The 13,255-nt window shown below is 38.6% G+C and overlaps 1 protein-coding gene and 1 long non-coding RNA gene across 15 annotated transcripts in view; one reads left to right on the plus strand and one right to left on the minus strand.

Moving 5' to 3' along the window:
* The window catches only part of KMT2C (lysine methyltransferase 2C), a 262,313-nt gene that overhangs the window by 88,316 nt on the left and 160,742 nt on the right, over positions 1–13,255 (minus strand). For 11 of the 14 annotated variants that reach the window (XR_008718183.1, XM_055591334.1, XM_055591325.1 and 8 more), the window contains 5 exons: positions 11,856–12,025; positions 11,239–11,390; positions 10,393–10,506; positions 9,166–9,243; positions 6,965–7,662 (listed from right to left, as the gene is read on the minus strand). Coding sequence is in view for 13 of the 14 variants with exons in the window: in XM_055591334.1 (XP_055447309.1) it covers positions 6,965–7,662; positions 9,166–9,243; positions 10,393–10,506; positions 11,239–11,390; positions 11,856–12,025 (1,212 nt within the window). In the remaining variant the exon portion in view is untranslated. The remainder of the gene's footprint in view (positions 1–6,964; positions 7,663–9,165; positions 9,244–10,392; positions 10,507–11,238; positions 11,391–11,855; positions 12,026–13,255) is intronic. The other 3 variants (XM_055591330.1, XM_055591329.1, XM_055591332.1) reach the window with 2 other exon arrangements.
* LOC129659688 (uncharacterized) lies at positions 145–1,178 on the plus strand. Its single transcript, XR_008718184.1, has 2 exons — positions 145–313; positions 904–1,178. It is a non-coding gene; the product is annotated as an uncharacterized LOC129659688 (long non-coding RNA).

Below are 13,255 nucleotides of genomic sequence, written 5' to 3' on the forward strand. Positions count from 1 at the left end.
CGCACTGAAGTGCCGTCAGGGGGTTTAAATCCTCAGCCAGAACTAAGGACTCACTGCCCTTAGGGGAGGAGACTGTTAACGAAGTAACAGTATTTTGAGAAGGACCACACAGGGAGCCTGGCTTCGCTTTAATTACCTCCCTTCGGCTCAGCTAACAGCTACACTGCCTTCACGGACAAGTCACTATCCCACTAACGGATCATCCTGCATCTCGGGCCACACCTGGCCTCTTTCCTGCTGCATCCAGGGTCTTCCGTAACCTCTGTGCTGCCGAAAGCGATTTCTCCTATAATTTTACTCCAACTCTCAACAAGTAGGTGTAGTTCTACTAGGCCCCTTCGCTCCCCTCACTGACCCACCTCGGCCTCCAAGGCACGTTCCTCCTTCCACTTGACTCGGAAGCCTGGACCACTCTCCTCTCTCTGGTTTCGTTCTCAATGGTATTTATCTATAATGAGGGCTGAAAACACCATCTTGGATGCTGCTGTTCCCCAAATTCTCATTTCTGTTTCTAGCATGTTCTGAAAATTAAAGTGTCAGCCACTTAGCCATGTCTGACTCTTTGCGACCCCATGGACTGTAGCCGGCCAGGCTCCTCTGTCCATGGAATTCTCCAGACAAGAATACTGGAGTGGGTTGCCGTTTCCTCCCCCAAGGGGATCTTCTGGACCCAGGGATTGTACCCGGGGCTCCTGCACTGCAGGCGGACTCTTGACCAGTGAAAGCTCCAAGTTATTACAATTTTCTGCTTCCCTCTCAGCATCTCTGTCTGGTGACCCTAAACCTCTCCAGTTCACCACGTCTAACCTCTCTCCCTTCACAAGTCCCATCTCCCCACCCTTACACATGGATCCCAGCTGAGTCAGAAAACGGGTAGTCATTAGACCTGTTCTCTTCCCTCAGCGCTCTCCTCCGCCGCTTCAGGCCTCCCCCACCACTCCTCTGAGCCGAACCATCGGGACCTTCAGCCGTTTGATCTCCAGCCTGTCCTGACCGTCCTGCTTCTCTGTGCCCCCATGGCCAGCACCCAACTCGCCTGGGTCTGCGTGTCCTCCTCAAGCCTTTCTCCACAATCAGATGGACTCCCAAAAGCTGTAAACCTGACCCAGCAAGACACTCCAACCCTTTCCTATACCTTCTGATAATGCCCGGGACACTGAAAATCAAACCTTTCCCACTGCCTGTCTTCATCTCATCTGGGCCGCCAATCTGCCCGAGCTCCCCTGGCTGCATGCGCCGGCTCCTCCCGGGCGAGGACCTCCTGCCTCACAGCGACCCCCACCGCCCAATGGCTGGCGTCTTCAGGCTCTTCGGATACGGCCTCACCTCGTCCTCCTCGGAGAGGCCTTTCCCTAGCACTCCAATGAACCATGGTCTCCCTCACCACACCTGAAGCATCCTCATAATGAACACAACACGGGGTCTTGAATTATTCAGAGGCAGAGTTGGAGCGGGACACATCTAGAGGGAGTTCTCTCAATATATCCACTCAATATTCTTCTCTGAGGAGATCTGGCTAGTGTTGCACATTTTAAATTCCTTTTGGTAGATCATTTAATGCTATTACATCAGTTCTTAAAATATACCATAAAAGGTCATATTCTAAAATAATACTTATTCATAATTTAAAAGTTAGTTTGATGCTATAGCTGTATCTCATCTCATAAAGCATTCACACCACATAACACGGATGAAGGAAATGAAGGGCTTTACAGATGAAGACTGCTTACATGCCATTTTCAACTGCTATGAAAAACTTATACAAAAAGCATGGGTAATTACATTACAAACTTTAACAAGTATGTTATCAAAAGCATTGGAAAGTAGAGCCCATGCAACGTTATAGAAGATGAAGAAAAATTATGATTACTCTTAGATATTTTGACAAGAAATTACCTAATATATACCTGAGACCTTAAAACTAGAAACTGCCTTAATTATCAACTTCAGTTATAAATTATCCTTCAGATCTCAATTGTGATCAAAATGCATTTACATAGACCATTCAGAAAAAGACAGCTTCCCCATCTACTGCAATGTGGTTTATCCCATTTTTACAAGTGATTTTACCTGTACTTATCTATATAACCATAAGCTTGATGGCAGACACACTATTTTTGCTCACTGCTAAGTAGGCATTCTGTTCAGCACCTATTGAACATCTACTTTCTACATAGCCTTTTTGCACACATATATTCAAAACCCATCAGTAAACACCGTACTACAATACGAAACACTAACTCCATCAGTGGTAGCCAAGAATCTTAGATTTCTTCACCTATTAAAACTTACCAACGTATCTCACGCACTGTGACTCTTAACCTATCTACAAACTGAACTAGAAACAGGAGGGTTGAAAAAAGGTCAGGAGAATTCAAATTACAAAGAGAGCTAAATATGAATACAACGAACTTGATCTCAAATGCCACAGAAACTTTAAAAATACTACTCTGCACAGACTCAATTAGGTTCCAACAATAATTACTGTTTGATGTTGGTATTCATCTTTCTGCTTTGAGGCCAATCTCTCGGGTAAATTTCTCAACTTAGTGAACTACACAGCTGTTCCTGTTTCAAGGAAGAGGCAAGTGGGAACAATAAGGACTGGGGGAGGGGAGGCTACTATGAGCAACTTTCTATTAGAAATGAACCCTGCTGCTGGCTGTGAAGTGTGGTCAGCCTCACGGCTGGAGTCCACGGCCCTTGTGGACTCGATCAGCTCCAAGTGCGGTCAGAGAACGTTCTCGGAGATCCACACCTGAGTCAACCTCAAGTGCACCCTCTCCCAACATACGATGCAAACCAAGTTGCTGTTAACAGGTGAGCCTGATTTAGAGAAAGGGAGGACAGTGGAGAGAGAGGAGAAAGGAGGGCAACCAGTAAGAGAAACTGAAGACGTAAGTGCTCATAATTTGTCTTTTTGGTACACACATTGACTCATGTACATTACAGCCATTACAGAAACAATTCATTTTTATCACTTACAGAATTCTTTTAACATAAGCAAGTCATAGACAAAACTGAGTTCAACATCACATAGAAAAAGCTTAGTCCTGAGGGTGATTTGATAAGATATACACTAACCCACTCCAGTGTTCTTGCCTGGAGAATCCCAGGGACGGGGGAGCCTGGTGGGCTGCCAGCTATGGAGTCGCACAGAGTCGGACACGACTGAAGCGACTTAGCAGCATCCTACATAAAGTAGAGAAATAGCTGTTGCCATTTTAGCCTTCAGTAATTTAAGAAAGCAAACTTGGCTGGCGCTAGCTGTCATTTTGGTAATGGCTTAAAAAATGTAACAGGCACAAGAACACTGACAGGGATGCGTACTTCTAATCTGTACGTCTTGTAGCTTGACACCCCAAAGGGCGAGACACTCTGGGGGATGAAAACTAGTCTCTAAGTGGTTTAGAGCAGTGCTTCTTGGACTTAAGGCTACACGGGGTTCTTCTTAACATTTCCACTCAAGCAAAGGTGAGGCCTGAAATTCAGAGTAACAAACTCAGAGGTGATACTGATATTGCTGGTCTGCAGGTCACACTTTGAGCAGCAGGGGTCTGGTCATTTCTCCTAGAAAACATGCCTAAGCCTGAGTAGAGCTGCTTCTCCTGCTGTCTGCTTTCCCACAGCACCTGTGGTCTCCTCTACCGTATCTCACACACACACAGAATAATTCAATAGCAGTTTAGTTCTAAAATGTGTGCAGCCATTAGGCAGCTTTGAACTTGAAAACCTACTACCCTTTTGCATTTCCTGTGGCCAATGTTTGACTCGGTCAGGCCTTCAGTTATTTTCGCTGGCACGTTTCTTTAGAAATAGTTATGAGTCAATGTGTTGGGTTTCAGGACCACCTCTGCAGAACTACATTTAACACATAAATATCACATCCTTCTCAAGTCTCCATTTTCATATGATACCTGCATTATTCTGCAAATCCAGAAAACAGGGCAGACATGGTTTGCTATGTGTCAGGTGCTTTATATATATTATCATTAAATTCTAATAAGCAACTGATGTAGTTTTATGGATGAAGAAATCAAGAGAGTTCACAACCTAACTTGCTTGGTGTCCACGTACAGGAATCAAAGAATAAGGCTTTGAAGCCAAACAACTGTACCATGGAAATGTTCATGTGAATTTATAATAATCAATCTTTCCTAGTATCAATTAATTATACTACAACTATATAAATGATACTAAATAGGGTTCTTAGAAGTCATTTTTATACAATGTGGTGTAGTATTTAGAAGATATGTGAAAACAATCACTGTTGGCATCTACTCTACGTATTTTATTCCTCATGAAGAATGAAGAATATCTATCTACTTACTAATGAAACTTTTTAAATAGGTTCTAAGACAAAGTATCAGCATGAAGGTTTAACTCAATCAAGAACAGACAATTGTAACTACTAGGGTAATTTCTTTTAATGAATTATCATTATATATATCAGTGGTATTTTAAATTTTAGTTAAAAGTTGGATATGAAATAATTTATCAAGAATTGAATCTTTATTTGGATGATATGATTTACCAACCTGTCTTTTAATAGCAAAACCACCCCCCACCCCCTAAATGCCAACAGTGCTTCTTACTAAAAGGTCTACGTTTAGAAAGAAACCAGAAATTTAAGAAAGAGAAGAAAGGAAAGAAGAGAGGGAGGGCAGAGGGGAAGGGAGGAGAAAGGAGAGAGAGGAGAGGGATTGCTTACTTGTAATTAATTGTTAACAGAACTACAATCCTCTACAACTCACCACTGGAGGCCTGGTTTGCTCTCAAAGGAATACATTATGAAACTGATATATTAATTTGAAACACTTCATTTAAAATTCTATTGAAATACAGCAGTATATTATAAAATTCTAAGGTTCCTAATAAACTACTTAAATTGATGAACATAAGAAATTCAGTTCACAACATAAAGGCCAAGTGGTTATGATCTAATGAAGTACTATTTTTGAAAACCTCCTCTGCTGAAGAAATTTCACCTTCTCTAGAGACTCTCTCAGTAGATGTCAGTCTTCGAACCCGTGTAAATCCCTAAGCCTCCACTTATATGTCAGCAACAAAAAACATGGTGGAAAGGTAAAATGAAGAAAAAATTCTTATAAAGTTATCAAAGTGCATTTAAAAGTACTTAAGTTTTCTTTAAACATTTAATATTTCAATCAAATGTGTCTAAAAACATATTTCACAGGAGATTTAATAGAAACTTTCAGTATTACCATGAAAGCAATTAGTACATGAGCACCTGAAGTAGATCACAGTCTTGTGTTTTAAATATTTTCTCATAAAGTAATACAAAAAGAGAACCCTGTTCCACATCAAAACAGTGTATCAACAAGCCTTGAATCATCAAGTGAAGCCCATTTCCTATACAACTAAAAACCAAGTGAAGCCCGTTTCCTATACAACTAAGACACGGCCGACAAGCTGCTTGAGATCAGCAGCAACTTGCGAGGCGGCGATGAGACAGTGGCAGCTGACTAGAAAGGAGAATACAACCAGAACTGAAACAGAACACAGCAGAACCAGTAACAAACATGAAGACATGGCTCATATAAATTGGGATGAACCAAGAGGAAAAAAATATATGTACTTGCTCTCTCACACACATACCCATACCATTTTGGAACATAAGTCCACAGAAAAATAATCATAATGTTTTCTCAGTTGGAGCAGAAGACTCTAAGGAGAGTTATCAGTAAAATTTAATAGGAATATTTATGATGTAAAATCCTTAAAGGATGTAAATTTCTGAACCAAAATTAGAGATTCAAATTTTCATTGCAAAAGTCTTTTCAGAGCCAAAACTACACAATTAGTATATGCTATTCAAAAAAGGAAAGGAAAATAAAATAAAAAACTAAGGAGGAAGAGAACTAGTTTGAAAAGAAAAACCCCGCTTGGTAGAAAAGAAAATAAGTACCAAGTAGAATACTCAGAGAAAGGCATGTATAGAGTGTGTGCATTTACTGTGTATGTCTTTGCCATACAGAAATATGTAAATTCCATGTGGCAACTCCTTTGCCTCTGGTATAAACTGCTGCCTTTTGAAAATAAAATATATATGAATTTTAAATAGAAGAGACTAATTTTTACATTAAAGAAAATCTGATTTAACCTTTCTACTTTTCTTTAGCATTACAAAATTAGATGACCAGATATTATTATTCCTATAAAAAGTTAAATTTTAAATCACTAAAAGTAATCTAAATCATGAGACTTAAAACTCCAAACTACTACTGTGACTAAACACTTTGCACTGTTTAGTATCTTGCTATTTTCTAAAAATACTTCAGAAAGTAGGAATTTTGTAGAACACATAATTCTTAGCTATAGCATCTTCACTTTGCCTTGCAGTTTCACTCAAATCCCACTGAAAAATATCTGAAATGCACCCATAAAGGATAGACCCCACAAAACTTTACAGAATAATCGTGGAACTCTCTTCACTTCCTGAAGATCAACAGTATAATCCTGTATTTGTTGTGTATGAAACCATTGAAATTTTTCACAAAAAGTCAACAGGAAAACCAAACTGAGAAATCCTCCTGCATGAAAAATTCCCTTAGTAAATTTTGATGTTCAAGCAGTCAAAATATGTATAATAACCAGTACCAATAAACAAATACATCTGAGGGGGAAAATAAATGTTACGCTATACCCAAAACTTTACTTTTTTAAAGCTCTATTGTTCCTACAGCATAGAACTAAAAAAAATTTTTAGTGGTTTCTAATAGGTTGCATTTAAATTCCGATAAGATCACTTCAAGCTCAATAAATTACTCTTCATTAATAGTATTTTTTTTTAAGTGGCCAAAGCCCATATGTCAACATTACGTCTCAGTTCCACCTAAAGACAGAAAAAAATTGCCCTCGAAACCAAAGCTACACATACACCATTTTACTTTATAGAATTGCTCCAGCATCTTTTCTGTCAGAATCATTAAAATCACCATACCTGTCTGGACCGAGGTCTTCCAGGAGAAAACTTCCTTTTGGTAATAGCTGGTTTGCCCATGCCAATTTTGGGGGTGACTGAGATGTATGTGGTTGGCAGGATGTTTGCAACAGAGGCGTTGGGAGTGGAAGGGTAACTGTGCAGCATGTCATGGGAAGGCAAGTCGGAAGAAAGTGCTGGAGAGGAAGACACGTGAGCCTTGCTTGTGTCCGCTGCTGAGGAAGACGATGACTCGGTCTCAGACGATAGTTTTACAGATCTGCCCTCTTGGCATAAGCCATCTTTCACTTGACTCTCAACTGCAGGAGCCGCTTCCAAGTCCATAAATGCAGAAGGCTCAGGGTTCTCTCGCTGTTCCCTTTCTACAGCCAAGTGTTCTGTAGAACATAAAGAAGTGCTTTCCCCATCTGGGGACACTAAGGTTTCCAATGGGATAATGACAGACTCAATGGTGACTTCGGGAGGCCGAGACTCTTCCGGCGACACCACCACATTCGGCTCCTCCACCGACTTCACTTCCTCCTGCAGCACAACCAGCTGGGGAGGAAGGGCGTCAGCGCTCTCGGTCACTTCCATGCTATTCTCACTTGGACCTTCACATGTATGCGTCACTTTTGGACACATCTCCACTGCTTCACCATCAACTTCACGAGAAATCTGATTTTCCGATTCAGGATTCATTTTATCTTGGGATGATTCTATAAAATTTGGAATATCTATTATGTTAATGTACATATGAATTTTAAAATTCCTAACTATGAGTAGGTATAAAACATCAATGCCTTAAATGTCTGTAGCTCTATGGTTTAAAAGTAACAGGCTTGGATGGAAAAAAAGATGGGGTAGGGAGGGCTTCCAACATATTACTTTTGGTTAAAATCACGCCTTAAATCAGAAGGTATTCATCAAGAAAGGCAATTATTAAGTTTAATAAGTGTCAATACACACCAGGGTTTATGGATTAGAATAAGTCACAGATCAGACCAGAAAACCTACAAAAACACTGCCTTAATAGGATCCCCAGAGTTTAAGGTAATTTCTGGTAGGAATATTAAAACAGAATTAATTTCTAATATAACCATTATACATATATAATGTTTTACAGTTTGAGCACTTACAAACAAAAGGATTTAAAATTTTGTAGGTAAAATTACCCTCATTTTATAGCTAGGAAAATGAGGCTCAGTGGTATTACACAGTATGTCCAAGTTTGAAGAGAAAAGATTACTCTAAAAAAGGATTTTGCAATAAGCAGACACAAGATCTAACAAAGCTTCTGTAGACCGAAATGAGTAATGACCACAGACAGAAAAGACTTATTTTGCTTAGCTATACTTGCTAACACAATCAACATTTTTTTGGGCCGCGGGGGGCGGCTATAATTCTTCTTCTTCCTCATCATCTATATTAACCCAATATACTTAAAAGTAAGGTCAGAGGTTCAACTGACATGAGCCCTAAGTGGCTCTATTAAGTAAGAGCACTGACGATAAACCGCACTTCTTTCAAAAGCCATCAAGGTTAATTTCTAAGGCACATTAATAAGGATACTAATTTCCTTATTTACCATTTACCATGGTGACTGAAATTTTTTTTTTTTAATTTTTAATGTTTGAAATTTTAGTGATGAAACCTCACTTCTCATTCCTGCTTTATTAAAAGGCTACAGCTGAAAAGAAAACGGCAAATAACAGATCTGATCATACTAAAATTTTTAAACACAAAAGTGCTTCAAAAATATTTAAAAAGTGATAAAAAATTTTAAAACAGAAAATACACATAAATTAAGTAAACATTTATAGGTTTAAAACCAAAAGTTCCACCATCTGAATCTTAGTGCTATCTGGAATGCCTAAATTACGTGCTACCAGGAGACCAAGTACCTCAAGTCTCACCAGTAAAGGGAGACACACGGAACATGAGTATGTTCTTTCTCCTTTGAGCTAGGCAGGAACGATTAAGAGTGTAAACATGCTCTATTTCTGCTTTAGAAATTCACTACCAACTGTTTACAAGAAAAGGATCACTGAACCACATATTTAACTACCGTAATGTGAATACTCCAATAGTAATCGATTCTCTGGTACTGAACAGTTCTCTAATTTGAAAAAATGAACTGAGGAGACAATGACTTAAATCTGCAGTGACCATAAAGGTGTAACGATATAAATCAGCTCGGACAACATGAATGTGCTGCTCACCGGACACGAGAAGCCCACGCACGTCACAACTTCCTGGTGGATCATTCCTCTGCTGCTCTCCTGGATGGACGTGAACTGCTGTGAATAACACACTTGTGGGATCTCCAGAAAGGAGTCAAAATTTCTGTACTTCTCTAACGCTGCTTTCTCAACAATATTTTCAGTAAGATATTTATCCTACTGACAAATACTAATTTCAAATTTAAGCATAAGACATCTTGTTACTACTATCCATTTGAAGTAGGATATGAAGATGAAACAAGGAATCTGGTTTGTGTATTATAAGACTATTATAGTTTTGTCTTATTTTTCTTCACTTTCCATTTTTATGAAGTATAATTTTCAATGAGAATTTTTAAATATAAATTTAACCTCAAAAAAAATCTCAAGAACTTTTTATGTATAAACTCAACCTATATAACATACAGTATCACAGACAACCCCATGGACTTTGAGGGGAGACCAAGATGAAATTTAGTAAGTGGTTTTCCCCCAACCTGATCTCTCATTAATTCCAGATCCTCAGGTACAATAATAGCTATTACCAATATTGCAAAAACCATAACTGAAATATCCTTGAAATAACTAAAATAATCCTCAAGAGGACTGCTTAGACAATCTGAAACAATCTTTCATTATCTCAGCATGCAACATTTCACAATCAGCAACAGCTCTAGTTAGTAATCATATAACTAAAGACATTGCTTCTTAATGAGAATCACTTGATCCCTAAACAAGGCATATATTTAAGTCTGCTGCTGCTGCTGCTAAGTCACTTCAGTCGTCCGACTCTGTGCGACCCCAGAGACGGCAGCCCGCCAGGCTCCCCCGTCCCTGGGATTCTCCAGGCAAGAACACTGGAGTAGGTTGCCATTTCCTTCTCCAATGCATGAAAGTGAAAAGTGCAAGTGAAGTCGCTCAGTCGTGTCCGACTCTTCATGACCCCATGGACTGCAGCCTCCCAGGCTCCTCCGTCCATGGGATGTCTAGGTTACAGCTAACTATAACATATACATGCCCTTTCCCTGATTAACTGTAATAAATTATAAAGATTTAATGAAGTTTATTTTACTTAAAAAGGCGCCCCTCTAAATAATTTAATACATGAGGATGTCTTGGCAAAATTTTCTTTAGGGTACAAAAATTTCAGTATATGTTCACATATTCACTCTATACACACATTTTCTTCAGAGAACAGACTATATCCATCACCAAAAACATCCTTACCATCTGGAACAATTCCAGGTGCGGGCTCCTGACCAGCAACATCTTTATTAACTGCTTGCTCCAGAAATATCATGTGGTCTTCAGGGCCTTCAATTTCCATTTCATTGTTATAATCTTAACAAAAAATTATTCATCCTTTACCTTAGAATGAGCTTTTCTGTTTTTGCTAAGTCAACAATCATTCCCTTGTTCTAATGGGAGTAAATTATCACTAAAAATGCCATAAATTCTTCAGATTTTTCTACTTTGAACCAAATACACAATCTTATTTTTTCTAATATGGAAAATATAATGAATTAAAAAGGTTAACTCGCATTTTACTATTTTAAAAGGACATCACACAACTGTATACTGATGGAATACTAGAAAGAAAATGTTAGTAACCAAGATATGTCTACCTAAGCCCCTTGCAGATGATGAATTAGAACTTTTATAGATGCTGCCACTCATGATGATGAAAATGAAAACCAATCTGATTAGCAGGTCTGTTCCCTTTACAATCTAAGAATCTTGTTATTACATTTATAATCAATGGTATACTAATAAAACTACATGAAATTTGTTTGAAGTAAAATAAAACTAGAGTATGAAGTGCAAATTAGGTCATACAGCAAAACAATAAGGAACTTCCACTTACTGGCCCAAAAAACAGGAGACTACACTAGTCTTGGAATTAAAATATAAGGTGAATAGTTATAAAAAAAAAAGCTAGATTAGATGTTAGCCATGAGATTCAGAGATGACCAAGAACACTTGTACAGACACTGGAGTCCCTCACTGTTCCTCAAGTGATCCACTGGTGGCTGCCTGGCACGTCATCATAAAGAACAAACATCCCACAGGTACCTGCAGGAAGCTCAGCCATCTCCACCTCTTCACCTGGCTGCAAGGGGCCCATCTCAGCCGCCAAGTGTTTGCAATACATACAGATGTACTCTTCTCGGAGCTGAAGGTCAGGTTCATGATCTGCTGGTTTGTCACATTCTAAGTGAACCCATCTGCGATGATAAATATATTTAAATAAAATGCTCTAATTTAAAGTTTAATTAATATCTAAGGAAAAGAGATAATGACTGAAAAACTGGATATAGAAAGGGCTAAGGTGACAGAAGAGAGATTAGAGGAGTTAGCAATTGAAGGTTCTAGAAAAGGAGCTGTCATTTTTGGATGTCACCAAAGGTGTTGACTTTAAAAAAAAAAAAAAAAAACACACACATTTTCAAACTATTTTCTCTTTCTTTTTCCCCTCCCAATGCTTGCTTCTGGTCTTATTTTTTTGCCCACTTACATCATCATGTCTTTCAGACTCATAAAAAACATACTTAATTCCATCTATAACAGCAATCAGTACTAAAAGGATTACTGGAATGACAAAAGCTTGGATTTCAAAATATACGGCAAAGCAGATGACTACGTGAATAGAAGCACACACAAATACTTCAGTAGAGTAACTATCTTCTTACCTTTTGCACATATTACAGTGAAGCATGTCTTTCTGCAATTCTGGATGGTAGCACTTCCCACAGAAAGGACACAAGTTCTCCTGCTGTTGGTAACAACTGTCACACACCAGGCAATTGTGGTGCCACTGAGAACTAGAGCGTGTGCCACACTCTACACAGATTCTGCAATTCTAAACACCAGGAAAAATGAAAACAGAAACAGTTTGTTCTGCATGTGTACTGCAGTTCTGGTGTACATCTTTTTAAAAAAACCAATGACACATTTGTAGATCATATATTAAACTTTAATTTTTATGACACTAAATTTAGGGTGTATGTTTTTGAAAAAGCTGCTTGATTTGAATATCTGGTATCATTCAATTTACACTAAAACTTCCTGGAAAGTGTAAGTAGGGGATAGAGACATCCAAGAAAACATAAATGGGGGAAGAAGAAAACCAAAAACATGGCAATCCAAACTTCAAAAAAAGAAACACAATCCAAAATCAGGAAGCAGCTTGTGTTGAGTAAGTTTTGCTAAACTCCCTACTGTGAGAGCAAAATGGCCATGCTAGGGCATTCCGTTTGTTTATGTGTAGCTCAGAAACTAAAACGAAGAATACGCGCTAAGGAAACAACGATGATCTACTCCAAATGATTAGGTGTCTGAAATTATGAAAATAATCACTCAACACGAAAATCCAATATGACTGCTCGTATTTTCAGAACAGAGAGTGGCACCATCCTTAGCAAAGAACTACTGATGGCAGGCCTGGCAGAGGCCTGGGGCACCTCCTCTGGGCCGTGAGCAAGGTAGCCTTAACACCCAGGGCACAAGGCTCATAGACTGTGGGATGCTCACTACTCAACCCCAACTTTGCAATCTAAATCACCACTAAAAAGGAACTTTCTTTTTGAGCTGCCATTTTGATATAAAAGAGATGTTCAATAAAAAAGAGAAATGAGCATGACCACAGATCTGCTAAAGTCTGTATACAGATTATAAAGTGGATGTGCTCATACATATTGATGCCAAAACCCTAAAATGTTAGAAAACAAACTCCAATAGCAAATTAAGAAAATAATAAAACCATGCCAAATGGAGTTTATTAAAAAAAAAATGCAAGGATGGTTAAATATTAGAAAAAAACATGATAATAAAATTTAACATATTATTAGGTCTGAGAAGATAAATTATTTCACTAGATGCTGAAAAGGCCTTTGTATAAAAATTAAAGTCCACTCCTAATTAAAAAAAAAACTTTGCAGACAATAAAAAAGCATGGGTATTTCCTTGATGTGAGATACACACAAATTTCAACTTAAAAGCCAGCATTTTGTTTCTAAATGGGGAATCCTAGAGACATTCCCACTAAGGGCAGAAAGGAAGCAAGGATGCCTACTATCTCCACTGTTTAACA

This window comes from Bubalus kerabau, chromosome 8 (genome assembly GCF_029407905.1).
Source record: "Bubalus kerabau isolate K-KA32 ecotype Philippines breed swamp buffalo chromosome 8, PCC_UOA_SB_1v2, whole genome shotgun sequence".
NCBI lineage: Eukaryota > Metazoa > Chordata > Mammalia > Artiodactyla > Bovidae > Bubalus > Bubalus kerabau.